Source organism: Populus alba, chromosome 9 (genome assembly GCF_005239225.2).
Source record: "Populus alba chromosome 9, ASM523922v2, whole genome shotgun sequence".
NCBI classification, from domain to species: domain Eukaryota; kingdom Viridiplantae; phylum Streptophyta; class Magnoliopsida; order Malpighiales; family Salicaceae; genus Populus; species Populus alba.
Genome location: NC_133292.1, coordinates 1,734,990 through 1,750,406, shown reverse-complemented (window position 1 = coordinate 1,750,406; position 15,417 = coordinate 1,734,990). Strand labels below are relative to the sequence as shown.

The window sequence follows — 15,417 nt, the reverse complement described above, 5'->3', positions numbered from 1 at the left end:
TGGGGAGATAAGTGACCATAAGATAAGACGAGAAGCTACAGCTCCAGCTATTAACAAAGAATACATTACAAAAATTCAACACCACTCGACTGGTGTAAGCAGCTGGCTTACGTGAAACACAGGCTACAGAAATATATCGATAGCAGAGATAAAAAAGGTAAATTGTAGAGACAGGTGAGCATTAATCAGGAAAATTGAAAGTTCTCACAAAAATGGGTAAATGTTTTGTTGTTTAAAGAGGGAAAGAAAAAACAGCTAAAAGGTGACCTATATTATACTAGCAACATTACTCGAAAGGGGTTCTTTCTAATCCAGTGAAGCTGAAGCAGCCTCTTTCAAACATGCCCTCATTATCTTGTCCAGCTTTGAGCAAGCATCCAAGCAAAGCTGCATTGCCTGTTTGTGAAAAGCAAGATCAGTACAGCCAAATTGCACACACCTTAGATTGCATACTACCATGAATGGGATATGGTTTTTCCTATAGTTTGACAAATGATGTTTGCAGTTTAGATGAAGCACCTCATTCAGTTTTGCAGTTGACCATTCCCCTGTAATAGAAAGCTGCGTGACCTCATAACGAGAAGGCATGCAAGTGATCATCAGGCTTCCATCTTGAAAATTTTCCTCTTCCAAAATTGGATCAATGATGAGGTTTCTACCAAGACAAGACTGCAAAACAAAAGAATCTAATTTACAAAACATGAAAATTTGATGGGAAACAAATGTGAACTAAACAAACAAGTTCAGGTCATTAAATCAGCTGGATATATCTCGAATGAAGTAAAGACATCTGAAAGCTTGATGAGCCATCCTTGCACTAATATGTTTCTGCTTCGTCAATCACAAACAGCCATAGAATGATTTCTACAGAGTCAAAGAGCCAAGCACTACCAGGCTATGGAAAAAATAAATGCAATAAGGCAACAAATATTAATGAGACCACCTAAGTTTTCTGAACTCCATCTATTCATAAAAGCCAGGTCAAAGCACAATCACCATCAATGAGTAGTTATTCAGCGAAGTGCAATAATTTAAATGTCTCCAAATTTTCATTCCAATAACCCAGGTTCAATGGGACATACTACAAGATGGCCTTTTAATAGTGATAGATTCTGGAGTGAACAAAGGAAAAGGCTAAGATGAACAAATGTCAGAAAAAGACAGTTCAGTTAATTCCCATTTCTAGTTCAACATTTGGGAAAACTACCTGTTACAAAGTATTTTACCCCAAGGACTAAACTACATCAAACACCCAAATAAAGTTTCTACTGATTAAGATATTAAAACACTTCTTACTTCTATCAATTCTCAGCAATAAATAAGTAGGTGAAAATATTAACAAATGCTCAAACTAGAAAAACCCCACATTTTCAAAACAAACAGAGATAGTAATAAGAGATTTTAGATTTTGGGTAATGAAGGAGAAGACATATACGCAAGGCCGCGGGGGGGGGGGGGAACAAAAATAAAATACTAGAATTGGAGATCACATTTGAATAAAGAATTCAACTCCTAAAGGGTAGATTTAAGGGTCCCAAGCATCTCATCTTTAAGCATTCAGCAAAACAAGCTGGTGGGTCAAAATATTGGAAGAGAACAATGATCAATAACTACATTGCGAATGATTGTTTGTAAGCTCTGAGATTTGCCATTCTGTGTCCAATGATTAGGGTTGGTTTATCCACATCAAACAAGCAGACTATGTAAAATAAATACTAGAAGATATTTTACTAATTTGCAATGGATAATTGCGTATATGCATATAAAGTATGACCTTCATGCTAAATAACAACTAGAAACAGTGTCAGGAAACCTCAAGTCTATGCATGATGCATACCACAGAAACTCCAGCAACAAGGTCATACATCATAATCCCTGCATCTGCCAAGGCAAGGCTTGCACAAGATATTACAACAGGAAGATCACCTACAAAAACATAATCTTGTTAATGAGTTTACAGGGAAAAAAAAAAAAAACTTAATAGCCACTAAAATTGTATTGAAAAAACAGGCAGTAGAAACAAGCAAGCAAACTTAAAAGGCATGAAAAAGCTTTACAGACTTTGGAAGGTAAACAGAAGAACAACATTTCCAGTACGAGATTTGCATAGCAAGTCATAAAGGTGGTTGTGCTATTCTGCAAACTAGACATGGCATTCTTTTCCAAAGGAACACCCAGGCTAGGCATAAGTTTTCTTAACCTGTCTTTATTTTCATTCTTCACCCCTTTATTCCCCCAAAATAGACCCAGATTTAGAGGTTAGTATGAAGATGCAACTCACTGCCGCCAGACTCTAACACCAATGCAAACACATCTACAGTTGTCTTGGGAAAAGTTTCCAACATGATTGCGCCTTCCAAAGCCTTATGAAGCATGGAAGAGAACTCTTTATTATCCGATCCCTAACAAAAAGGGGCATCATATATTAGCTACAATAACATCAAAAAAGATAATAGGAGTTTGAAGATGAATATCAAAAATTTTATAGATGCCATGCTAACATACCAGTCCACGAACAGGGGTGGCAAAAGTGGTACAGCTTACATTGCAATTAAGCCTGCCCACATCACTGTACACCATTGCTTTCTTACTTTCTCTAGGCCCAAACCTGAAGCAAGGCAGTACGATGTAAAATTAAGTTTATATTATGAAGGTTGCTGTATTGATTATATCTCATATCATGGTTCCATCATGTCACTATAACTAAAAAAATGAAGGCAATACTCACACAGAAACGATGACCTTTGTATTTCCAAATTCAGCATATGCAGATCCTGCAGCAGAATTCACTGCACCAGTCCTGAAAACTGCAAACAAAAAACATTTCAGTTCAAGTAAATTAGACAACAATCAGATCATGCCTGCATATTCCCAAAACAGATAATTTATGTGTATGGTACATACAAGCAGATAAAAAAAAAAGATGAAATGTGAGCTACATTCTCTCTATTAAGAATCAAAACTTCCCCTCAACATCCTTACAGTTCCAAAATAAAATTTTCATTTCAGTGCTGACCAACCACATTCATATTTTAGACGAAGGCCATCCTTTTGAAGTAGAAATTGATGGGATTTAGCATCTTTGGCAAAACGACTCTACTAAGAGAACATGAGAATCACTTTCATCCACGGGTGTGCTCAACCCACCACTGAAAAGTTTGCACCCAACAACAAAAGAGGCAGAGACAGGCAGTTAAAAAAAAAGGCATAGCTAACCGATGTAAATATATCATGCCAAGTAAATTAAACAAGATTTCTAAAAAAAGACACAGAAACCTCAATTTCTCGAAACTTCACGCCTAAAGTAAGAGAATTCAAATTATCTAAAAAAACAAATGAAGAACCAGCAGCAAGGAATCAATTCAACATTTTTCGTCTTAGCATAACACCATTACACAATCAAAAAGCAGCATCTTTTTAACGGATGATGGAAGATAATAAAATAAAAAATAATTAACAAAAAGAAGCCAAAAAAACGGAAATTCACAAACTTTCACACTCATTGACACCCAAAAGCACATATTAACATTGAAACATCAAAGCTGACAGCCCTTCATATAATTATAAAGGAAAGAAAGAAAGCATAAGAAGAAAGCAGAGATAGGTAAAGCATGCCAGCATAAGTTAAAACAATCAAATCACAGCACCCCAGAAGATTAAAAGTAAACCCGCTTAAAAATAGCGACCATTCAGTGTAATCAAAGAAGATGATTAAAAACTAATTACTAATTAGAAAATTATATAAAAAATATAAACAGTAAAAAGAGAGAAAAGGGAAATATATATATACAAGCAGGTCGGCACTGGTGGAAACCACGACCATCGGGACGAAGCCAGTCGACATCAGAGTCAGAGAAGAATGAAGAACGTTGGGTTTTCTTGGTGGGAGTGGGAGTGTAAGTGCCTGGGGCACCACCACCTGTGGAGGCCATTGTGCTTGCTTTGACCTTATTTTTGCTCTGGTTTTTTCTTGGTATTCTGTTCTCGACTCGCGGCAGCCAGAGGGAAGCAAACACGAGAGCTTTTTATTCGGAGGCTGTCCTTTTTTCTGACGACGTCGTTTACATGAATAATGAAGCATGTGAATAAAAGTTTTTTTTTCTTGGAACAAAATCCCATTCATTTACATTTAGAAGCACAATTGAAATAAAGACAGCTAGGATGAAAATCAGCTTATATTATACGATCATAGTTTAAAAATAGGCTTTAAGAGGATGATTTTTTTATTATTAGGGGATGTCAAAATTCTCCTGTTTGATAGGTCGAACAAATCCTTTTATTTTATTTTTTTTATAACACATGAATGGGGATGAGGATGTATAGCATGCCTTTACCTTAAGAACAACTTGAATCTAATTTAGGTAGATCCATTTGTTAAACGATAAGATAACACAATAGTGTCCTCGTGTTTTATTTTACCCGTGCTTTATTTTAGATCATATATCTTTTTACCAACAAAAAAAACTTGGATATTCAATTTTTTTTGACATATTTTGGCATATAAAAAATTCTAAATATGCATTGAAAAGATCATACAAGCATATAATTAAATAAAATGAAAATCATATGTATAAATCAAAAGAAAAGTTATAAATAATAATTAAAAATAAAATTAAAAAAAATCAAGATATTTTATCTCACAACTTGGTAATATTTAATAAATTTTTTTATTAAAATTAATGTTTTAATCAATCAAATAATAATAATAATATACACAAAATTGAAATTGAATTAATAAAAGAAAAGAAAAGAAAATATTATATACGACTGAACATATTATACATGCCCTTCAAATTCTTTTCTTTTTAGTCTTTATTTTATTAATTGTAAATTTTTTTTACATTGATTATTTTTAATTTCATTCCTGGTCATTTGATTTTTTTTAATTTTTTTTTATCAAATTTGATCATTATTTTTTTAATTGCTATTTGTTTTATTTTGAATTATTTTATTAATTGATTTGTTTTTTTTTTTCAATTCTATCACTCAACATTTATTTTTATTTAATTTTTATGTCAAATTTGATTCTAATTCTTTTAATAGCTATATTTTAATCATTTTCTTAATTGAACTGTTTTTTTCAATTACATCCCTAAACATTTGATTTCATTTAATTTTTATGTCAAATTTAGTCCTAATTCTTTTAATTGCTTTTTTTTTTTTGCATTTTTTTTTATTTTTTTTCTCAATTTTATCCCTCAATATTTGTTTGATTAAGAATCTTGCTTCTATATTTTTTTTTATTTACTTTTAATAGAGTCACCCTATCTCATGACCCAAGTTATAAATATGAAAAGATTAACTCGAACCGACTTCAAGATTTTTTTTTTAAGTATTTTTTTTCTAGTATTTTTTTGCTTTCCTATTTGGAGTCATTCTAATTTCAAGTCCTAGATCATGTGTGTTGATTTGTTGATATGCTAGAGGCTTTTTTTACTATCTTTGTTTTATATTTTTCCATTATATAAGCATATATTCATTTTTTACATTTTAAGTTCAATTTAAATTATTTGAAATTATTCAACTCAATCATCTCGATGATCCGAGTCTTAAATTTTCTTTGAGTTTTTTAAAAATACTAGCGTCATGAAGTTTTTTTATGTTCAAGATAATGTTTGCCCACCCACAATGTAATAATTAATCTAGTTTTTGAAGATTCACCTGATTTGTTTATCCTTTATTTTTGAAGGTTCTTGGTTGATTTAATTAAATACATGCATGAGCTTCTTGATTTATGATTATGATTTTTTAAAAAACATATGCTTTCATTTTTCTAATAAAAAAAATTACAATCCATAACGAGGTGTAGGTTAACAATTTATTTAGTTAGATAGGTGCATAGTCTTTTTAATTTATTATTTAGTTTTTTTTCTCAGAAAACATTAAGAACATAGCCATTTTCATTTTTTCATTTTTTTTTTTGCTAAAAATAATTATTCCCCGCAGCAGAAAGCAAGTCACATGAGTAGTACAATCTATATTTTGAATGAAAAAAATACCAAAAATAATACTTTTGGATGCGAAACGCAGGTTGCACTATAGGTGCGCTATGTAGCCAAACAGAACCTAAATCAATAAATACAAGACACAAAAACAATGTAGTGTTCTATGCTTGACAATATAAAGTATAAACATTTCACATAATTCTGTCTGTGTAATTTATTTATCAACTTAATCTATAAATAACTAAGTCTTACCCACTAAATTCTAATATTTTACAGTTATGCTAAATCCCTTTAATCATTGAGATTTATTTGGATACATATCAATGTCCAGTTTCATTCGATTCAGTATTTTATTTCTCGAAAATTCCAAATCAGGCAACTGAATGGATCGTATCAATGTGCTGGCTTTTTTGAGGTAGCCAAAAATTTGAGAATTTTGATTTAATTATGATTTAGTCCTTCAGCTTAATGAAACTAATTAATTAACCCTCATAGTTTAGAAACGATATATTTAATCCCTACATATTCAAATCCCATATTCTTTTCAATTTTGTTTCCCTTTGAAAAATAGAATAAAGAAAAGAGAAGCAGGGAAAGATGGGAGATCTTGATTAGAAAAGGACTTCTTAGAACAAAAAAGAAAAATTGAGGATGAACTAATTAAATATTTATAATACTATAGGGACCAATTAATTAGTCTCCATAGATTATATGGACTAAGTTATAACTAACTCTATAAGTATTATTCCCACAAACTCTAAAAAGCACAAATTGGAGAAGCTATGTTACAGGCAGAGTTGCTACTCAACATTCATCAGCTAAACATAGTCAGAGAATCACATAAAACCCGGAAAAAAAAAAAAAAAAACGATACAAAAGAAGATCTTGTTATCACAACAGTTTTGGGCAAAAAATCAGAAGATAAAGTGTCAATGAACTTGTTTTGAAGTTTCTTCTCACGAACCAAATATAACTAAAGAAATGCAGCTTCAGGGGGGAGGTGGCACAGGCTCAAACAGTGGCGGGCAGCAGCATGAGAAGAGGCCACAGCAGCACAGAAACCATAAACTGCAAAATGTGAATATTCCCAGTAACTCATCTAATAAAATACTACAATGTCAAATTCTAGCTACCAATGTTGCAGTTTCCTCCAGATGTATAAATTTAAAAAGAACAAGAACAACTTACCATGAATCCAAGCATCCTCCTTCATGGTGTGGTGGACCAAGCAGTGGAACAGTAGATGGTGGTGGTGGTGGTGGAGGAGGAGGAGGATCCATTGGTGAGTTAAGACGAGGGACAATACTTCAACTACTGAGGTATTAGCTGGTATCCTCTCTTTGTGGAAGTTAAATGGTAGATATTAATTGGTAGAACATTATGCAACATCCTCTCTTCAGGTCACTCCTTCAACTACCATTCAAAGTTAGGCAGTAGAATTGCAAAAATGGACGACCTAACTAATTATCAACACTTGAACAAGTCAAGTGCTCAACATGGCTCCCACTGCACATGGACAACTACTGAGACTTGACTTACCAGAACATACACCAAAAAACACATTACAGAACCAAGTTGCTTCCATGGCAATATAATATTCGATATTGAATTCGATTCAAGAAAAAAAAAAAAATTCGTAGTCATGAAGGGTGCCGACAATTTAACTTCGAAACTCAAGAAATTCAATTGGATAAAAGCTAAAGATTTTTAAAGATCTTGTGATGGAAATTATTGTCACCTATAGCCCACCGAAGAAAGATTTGTCTTTGGTACAAAAAATGGTGAAGTATGACCACTCCTATTTCTCAAATCTATCTACGAAGTTGTTGTACTTGATTAAAAAGAAAGGTTTTTAATCAGAATCAGGAGAACTCAAACTTGAGCTTGACATCCTGGCAAGCCCTAACTTGAAAGCTTGCTTTCTATCAGAATTTGCCACTATGTTTTTCTTTCTTGGTTTTTTTTTCCTTATTTAAAGCATTTCACAGCAAATGAATTTGACATATCACATATGTACCTGAGCACTGTTTCTGATACAAAAAACTAAATCAACTTCTTTGTAAGATGAACCGTGAAGCCATATCATATTACCAAAAAAAACGAGTTTTCTATAAATTTTTCTGTACATGAACAACTAAATACAAATCAATAAAGAAATGACCAAAAACTTGCATGCTTCTCTATGTAAGAAACCAAAAGTTGTACCGCCAAACTGCAAAGTACCTGAAAAAAAATATTTTTTGCCTTCATAGGGAGCAGCTTTTTCATGGAGATTTAACATTAGCCATGCAGAATGATTCTAGCCGAGGCTCAGTTAAGTCCACGGCCTCATGATCCGAGGAACGCGAACTCTGAGCTTTTGAAGTCAAAAGGATTAACCTCTCCATATACTTGATTGAATTATTATCTGCCCCTACATTTTTGCTTCCAACAAAAAGGTCGTGTTCTACATCTAAAGCTGACTGTTGAATTGACCTGTCTGGCTTCAGTACTTCCTCTGCATCAACAGGACCTTCAGCTCGACTGTCGGGTTTTTCTTTGAATAGCTCAGTTTTCATTCTCTGGATTGAAGACATCTGCATAAGACATAAGCAGTGACATTTATAACATTGACCAAAAGGATAAATGTACATGTCAGGGGAAGCATTCTAGGAAATTTCAGACAGTAAGATTGGTAAGCAGGGACGAGTGCACTCAATCACTGACATAAAGAGGCATGCTTTGCTTTCATCTGTGCTCTCAGAATCTTTGATGCAGCACTACGTTTACCTCCTTAGAGATTAACTAAATGAATAAATGAGAGCTGGATTTGATACATAATCAAAAAACATAAGATTTTGAAAAGTAATATTTTTTCAGAAATTCCACTTCCAAAAGGAACACAAAATTCAAGAAATTGAACACAGAATTTACACCAAGCATTGAGATGGTTCTCATTGTTTACCAGGAATAGTAAGAAAAAACCATCACAAAAAGTTGTCACCATGAAAGAAAGAGACATAGTAAATAAAAAAAACTTGACTTGCTATAATACATTACCTGAAAAAGATTCACAGGAATGTTTCTCCTTTTGGATTTTTCTGGTGCTATAGTTGAGAGGATTTGTACCACCTCACCCATGCTTGGTCGAGCATCAGGATCCAACAGCAGGCACTCCTTTGCCAGGTAAGCCATTATTTGCAACTCTTCTTCTGGGAAATTCCCTTTCAAGCGTGGATCAGGCAACTCTAGTAATCCTAGCCCACTATCCTGGAGAAGAGGAGTAGCCTGCAATAGAAGAGGAATATAAACTACATATCAGTAATAGTACTCTGCAGGCACAGTTATGCTTAGCATACTTGGGAGCGTGTTTTCTATGTTTACATAATATCAATAATGATTCATCTGCCAAAGACATCTTTGGCATCATCAAGGAATATCACAATTTGGGATAGTCAGGTTGAGTAGCTCTTTGAGCTACTCAACCTGCGGGTATGAAATATAATACATGCAACAAAATCAAGATTCTTTTTACCCATAATACAAGGCTTTCTTCTCCTTTGTTGGTTGATTTATGGATTGGTTGCCGACCAGTGATAAGTTCAAGAAGAACTACCCCAAAACTGAAAACATCTGACATAAGAGAGGCTCTTCCAATCATTGCATACTCTGGTGCGAAATAGCCAAATGTGCCCTGCATTATTGCTGGAGAACTGGGACTGCTGGGAACTCCATCACCTCTTAAACGTTTAGCCATACCAAGATCAGTAATCTGCACATTTTGTTGTCAGTGTAAGGTTATAGATGTTTGATTGCATTTAAGGCTTCATCGTTCAACTTAGTTAATTGAATAAAAACATTTTCATATCTAATTAATATTTGACAGTTGTCTCATCTGAATTTGCAGTCGGAAATTTTTTGTTATGGTATTCTCTCATGAAAAGGATGAAAAAGGGGGTAGGATTGAAGTTCAAGTCCCATCCCTGCTAAAATATGTTGTGTTTCTATTTGGAGTAAATATTTTCAGCGGAGACCTAAAGAAGAAGATTCTTACTTTTGCCCTCCAGTTTTCATCCATAAGAATATTGGTTGTTTTGACATCTCTGTGCAAAATTCTTGGAGCAGCTGATTCATGAAGATATTCTAAACCCCTTGCAGCTCCTATTGCAATAGTAACACGAGTTTGCCAGTTCATTTTTTCCCCTAAAACCCCATCCAGACAGTCCCTCAGGTTACCATTAGGCATGTATTCAAATACCAGCAACCGCTCAGAAAACTTCCCTTGGAACTCCGAGCAGTAGCCAAGCAAAGGCACAACATGACAGTGATGGAGCTTAGCTAACAGCTCAACCTGTGCAAAACAACATGAAAAGGTTGCATGTGATTTGTGGAGCACAAACTGATCTGCTGTTTACACTTCAATGAATAACTAAACACAGAAGTTGGTGTTTGACAATAAGGAAAATGGGGTACCAAGCAGAGGCGGTACCTCTGTTGAAAAAAGGAAGTCTGCATCAGGACCCCCTTGAGCTTTCAGCCGCTTAACTGCCACAGTCCTACCGTCCTTGAGCTGACCACGATATACATAACTACTTCCTCCAAGTCCAATTAGATTAGAATGGGAGAACTTATTGGTTGCATGTTCCAACTCAGAGTACGTGAAAAGGATTAAATTTCCATGTATAATCTCTGTTTTGCTCCTACACAAGAAAGAAGCCTTGCGAAAACACCCTGAGAAAATGAATAAACACTTGAACGACAAATCATGACAAGCAATAGACAATTGATATGTCAAACTTTGATGGGAACCAATTCAAGTTGATCATTCACTTATAACCATAACAAATGCTACCTACCTGATATAGGATTAATGGGGGAATCAACCCTGATTTTAGTTTCTGACACTGAAGATGCTCTGTGACTAATTAAGTTAGTAGCACTATTGCAACTCCTTTCCCTGTCTGACAAGAATACTGGTGACTGGATAAGGCACTTGTCCTTTCGGTAGAGATAGCATGTTATTGAAGCAAGAAATGCAAGAGTTGTGAGTATGACACATAATAGTAGGATGACCACAACTATCTTGCTGGAAAAATGTTTTCTTGTATCTTGAACATCAGTAAGAGAATCTGTTAAGAAGCAAGCATATGCGAATAGGTCAGGCTATGGATGACTCATCTTACAACTAGCCAACGGTTATAAACACAAAATTGAACCAACAAAAAAATTATAATTAAAAACATATAAATATGTCATTTGAATAAATACAAAAATAGAGTAAAATTTTGTTCTTATTATATAGTATCTGGACAACCCAATTGATGTTCTTTATGGTTATTGTTAATCCAGCTTCAATAGAAACTTGAGAGAAAGAACAAGGTTTTAAGTGATTGGATCAGTATGATATTAGTCAAATTTGTCCCTGTAACAAGAACATGGAGAAGAAAAAGAAATAAAATACAATGATAATGAATATGAGTGTGTATAAGCACATTATGTATGTAAAGTGTGGCCTATCTCACTTAGCATCTGTTCCTATAATGCACTGTAGAGATGCACAAAATAAATCAAATCATAAAGATGTGAATTGTCCATTGACGATAGCTCTTAGTTGCACCTTTTAGCGAAAACAGCCCTAAAATCTAAAACCTATTGTCAAATCTAAAACCTATTGTCAAGTAGAGAAATATAAAAGACAAGCACAATCAATCATACAAGAGAACTCACGGAATTCAGCAACTTAGACTTACTTCACAGATGAGACGACCATGGAAATTCACTTTAAAGAAGTAGAAGGTTACAAAGTGTCATACAAAATTGTTCTCACACCTAAAATCCCAAAGTAATTCAAAACTCACTTTTTCACTTCCTTGAGCATGTAATCACTCACAAATTAGTCTTTGCCTAAAATATTACAACTTTAGGTTTTTATACAGACCAAGTCTGAGTATTTCTTCTTTCATTGGGCCCACAATTTAAGACAAACCCAACAAATCTCTACATTGACTTAAAATTAAGCCAATTTACGAAACTTGAACTCCTCTTTAATTATCTCTACCAAGCACCTCTCAAGTACCACACTAACCAATCAAGTCCAAGCAATGCTTGAACTTGACTGCAGTGATTGATTTTGTAAATGTTGTTGCAGGAGCTAAGCAATCTTCTTTACTGTTACAAAACACCTCCTATTCAGATTTCAGCTTCATTATCCCGTATAAAATCTAATGTTGAAACAGAAGCGTAGATTATTGAAAAACCTGCTAGATCCATGATTGAAACAGAAAATAATTCAAAGCTAATTAGGATGTTCAGAGAGATCATTTAGTTGTTAAGCTTTGCTGCATGGCCTTTCTTCCTTAAAACATCAAACAAGTTGTGAAGTCAAAAAACTATCCAGAAGATATTCTAGAGGTTATACACCATGAAAAATCAAATTTTTAAATGTTTACTAAGCAGCATCCAACAGACAAAATTATGCAGAAAGAAAAACACTGCCACAGGAACCAAGTACCCGAAGTGCAGTTGCAGGCTGTAAAACAGGTAGTATCTTGAATGCCAGTGGCAACTTTTGGTAACCCATCGGAAGAACATGTACATGTCCACATACCTCCACTTTTTCCACCATCTGCTTCGTATGAGATTAATCATGCATCAAATACAGACAATATAATCAATAATTTTCAAACAGAAGAGAATGTGTTCATAAATAGCCAAGACCCAGAAGTTACTCATGGTATTAAGTTTTAAAAGTGCATGGATCCAAATAAAATTAGTCTTTCACCTATCATAAAAATGTTCATTTCAAGAACAATAAGTTAAAACATATCAAAGAGTAATACAGTCCCTTATGAATCTGCAAGTGGAGGTTCCACAGTATACAACTTAAAGCAAACTCAACTATTATCTATGAGAAAAACCTTTTACTTCTTTTTATGGTTGCCATGGTCACCAAAAAAAAAAACAATTTACAAATATTAAGAATCAGCAATCATTTATTAATGTCCTTGTTATTTCCTAAGTGAACATAATGTTATTTCGTAAGTGAACATAATGTTATAATTAAGAATCAGACTGTAACTGTCATGACTTCTTTGGTGGCTATACAAACAGGGTATGTTTCATGGTTTTTTTTTTTTTTTGGGTGAAGAAAGGGGAGATTTCTCTTGGCTAAAAGTTACTAGTGTAAGAATGAGACTAGTAGAGCATGCTTTGCCAACTACTGAAAAACACTATTTAAAAGGTCAACAATTTTAGAACTTCTGGACGGTTATACCATAATGAGCAACGGCTTACCCGGACTGCAATCACAGGATGTAGAACAATTAGATTTAAAATAGCTCTGATTTCCTTGATATGATGCTGAACATGTACATGTCCAATTGTTGATGCCTGATTTAGCTGAAAGTTCATCTGCACCATCCAATTAACTAGAAATGAAACATCTTGCATTTATGTAGATAATGAAAAATTAAGTGAAGCTCAATGCATCAGGCCTTTACACATTAAAAAATGCAGCAAATTTGCAATCAAGGGAATATCTAATGCAGTCCAGGCATCTCTGAGCAAAAACCTTCAAGTAACAGGTTCCACTCTTGATGCACATGTAGTAGGTATGTTGACGCATCTGTTGGAATGAAACCTTTACTTAAACATGTTTGATGAGAGATGCCTAGCCTTCCCAGGCTCATCGATATACCAAGGAAACTTGTAAATGGGATTTATAGTTTTAACTGTACTAAAAGGTGGAGAATCGAATGCTGAAGATGGAATGGATTAATTACTAACCAGAAAAACCCTGCTGGATCCAGATTAAGCCAATGAGAAAAGCAAGAGCAACTTGCAGCTGAAGCTTCATCTACTCAAACACTAGCATAAAACAAAAGGCGTCAACTCCATGTCCCAATCAAGAAAGGAAATTTTCTACTTGTTCAACATACCAACAGTTAGCTTGGCAATACCAATATCTATTGGCCTTCCAAAACAAATCTAAATCTGGTAAATACTCGCTGAAAAGAAAAGAGAGAACAAGCTAAAAGACAAAAACATCAGATCACAAAGTTTAGTATCTAGGGACTTGCAAGGCATCTGAGATTGAGTCTGCAAACATCGCAGGAAATTATTCTTCCTACAACTGCAATAGGACTAAAATAGTTTGAAAGAAACAATTTTTCAGGATCTTCAAAGGAACAATATATAAGATTACATCATCCAGTGCTGTGTGTGTGTTGTGCTGGTTGGGGCCTAAAAGACCGACTAGTATTCGAAAAAAGAGACTCGTAGTGGAAAACAGAAACCTTCATTTGCTCATCCAACTTCGTCAATCATAAGGAACCCAATCTGCACCAAGCATATGATAGAAAAAGCTTAAGAGTACATATGATAACTCAAAACATGAAATATAAAACTCCAGGAAGGATAAACGAGAGCGATTGGAACTTCTATAAAATGAGGAAAAAAACTTAAAACCTATGGAGAAATTGCATGCTTTATACCAAATTATCCCTGCAACTTCACACATTCCAAGATGATCTGGACATCAATACAGACACTGGGTTCTCAATGTAATATTGCGTACTGGCACCAACAATTCTAGAAACTGGTAGTTAGAAATTGGTAAATTCATGGTTGGCCAACAAACACTTTGCTTCCAATGATTTTCAACACACTACGCAAATTATTGAAGCAAGAAATAGAAACACTGTGCTAGATTATTGCACTTAATTATGGCACTAACAACACAATTTAGTGATAAATGCTCCACGGAAATTATTAGTCAGTCATCTACAGTTTTAAGAGTAACATGTAGCAAGATGGTGAAACGCAAGAACAGATAGCCCCCTTAAATGCAAAAGTGTCCATAGAAATGAAGGCAGGTAGACACCATTAATTAAAAGGGGAGGCAACCCAGAGATACCTCCCTCAGCCAACTAATGTTTATAAACGACCCACCTAGCCTAGCTAGCTCCATGCATTCGGTCGGCAGAAACCCATCAGGAGTAAAACCTGCTCCATTCCAATTTAAACCATTTCCATATGAATTATAAATTTACTTGATCGGTAAACAAACCAATCACAATTTAAGAGCAGCAAGTGAAGTAACAAGTCCAAAAGAGAAATGAGAAACAGAGATTTGACAGCCAGATGGATAGTGAAAAATACATCAGGAAAGAGACTGGTAATTATTAATAGTACTGGTGAAAATACTTATGAATGAAGAATTGAAATATAGCAGTAGTATAAAAGAAACAAACCCATCAACCTCTTTGAAAGCAACTGATTTTCAAACATGAAAGTGACTCTTCAACCATTTTTAATCGACTAGCTTTATATTGGAAACTTTTTCTTTCTTTCTTTTTTTGCTTTCATTTCCTGAACTAGATAAATCCTTTTTACAAAACAATGGTGGTGCTCTGCCATACCAAATTCCATTAAGTTGTTTTAAAAATATTTTAAAAAAATTTAAATTTTTTATTTTTTTAAATTATTTTTTTTT

At 34.2% G+C, this 15,417-nt stretch overlaps 2 protein-coding genes across 9 annotated transcripts; both read right to left on the bottom strand.

Moving 5' to 3' along the window:
- LOC118034759 (exosome complex component RRP41-like) lies at positions 1–4,069 on the bottom strand. The gene is made up of 7 exons (XM_035040148.2): positions 3,791–4,069; positions 2,729–2,807; positions 2,506–2,608; positions 2,282–2,402; positions 1,838–1,926; positions 520–669; positions 1–396 (listed from the first exon to the last, which is right to left on the bottom strand). Exons 1-7 carry the CDS (start codon positions 3,930–3,932, stop codon positions 307–309), a joined length of 774 nt encoding a protein of 257 aa, XP_034896039.1. The 5' UTR covers positions 3,933–4,069; the 3' UTR covers positions 1–306.
- A 2,521-nt stretch (positions 4,070–6,590) lies between these two features.
- On the bottom strand, positions 6,591–15,121 carry LOC118034757 (receptor-like serine/threonine-protein kinase NCRK). 8 transcript variants are annotated; one of them, XM_035040142.2, is made up of 14 exons: positions 14,874–15,121; positions 14,219–14,261; positions 13,862–13,930; positions 13,710–13,790; positions 13,218–13,334; positions 12,436–12,549; positions 10,781–11,053; positions 10,414–10,655; positions 9,979–10,275; positions 9,460–9,696; positions 8,985–9,212; positions 8,169–8,521; positions 7,134–7,358; positions 6,591–7,013 (listed from the first exon to the last, which is right to left on the bottom strand). In XM_035040142.2, the coding sequence occupies exons 4-12, from the start codon at positions 13,777–13,779 to the stop codon at positions 8,210–8,212; spliced, it is 1,890 nt and encodes a 629-aa protein (XP_034896033.1). In that variant the 5' UTR covers positions 13,780–13,790; positions 13,862–13,930; positions 14,219–14,261; positions 14,874–15,121; the 3' UTR covers positions 6,591–7,013; positions 7,134–7,358; positions 8,169–8,209. The 8 variants fall into 8 exon arrangements, with proteins under 8 accessions (XP_034896033.1, XP_073267336.1, XP_034896030.1 ...); XM_073411235.1 differs by lacking the exon at positions 14,874–15,121 and adding an exon at positions 14,417–14,831 and having other exon boundaries at positions 13,862–13,953; XM_035040139.2 differs by lacking the exon at positions 14,874–15,121 and adding an exon at positions 14,417–14,831.
- Between the last annotated feature and the right edge of the window lie 296 nt (positions 15,122–15,417).

What these genes read in the sequence shown, in the direction of transcription:
- LOC118034759 (XM_035040148.2), bottom strand. Translation starts at nt 3,932, where the DNA reads ATGGCCTCCACAGGTGGTGGTGCCCCAGGCACTTACACTCCCACTCCC. An exon ending in CCACCAGTGCCGACCTGCTT is followed by an intron (nt 2,808 to 3,790) that starts GTATATATATAT and finishes TTTTGTTTGCAG; the next exon opens with TTTTCAGGACTGGTGCAGTG. An exon ending in ACAAAGGTCATCGTTTCTGT is followed by an intron (nt 2,609 to 2,728) that starts GTGAGTATTGCC and finishes GCCTTGCTTCAG; the next exon opens with GTTTGGGCCTAGAGAAAGTA.
- LOC118034757 (XM_035040142.2), bottom strand. Translation starts at nt 13,779, where the DNA reads ATGAAGCTTCAGCTGCAAGTTGCTCTTGCTTTTCTCATTGGCTTAATC. An exon ending in ACTTCCTTTTTTCAACAGAG is followed by an intron (nt 10,276 to 10,413) that starts GTACCGCCTCTG and finishes TGTTTTGCACAG; the next exon opens with GTTGAGCTGTTAGCTAAGCT. An exon ending in AAGAAAGCCTTGTATTATGG is followed by an intron (nt 9,213 to 9,459) that starts GTAAAAAGAATC and finishes CTTCTATTGCAG; the next exon opens with GCTACTCCTCTTCTCCAGGA.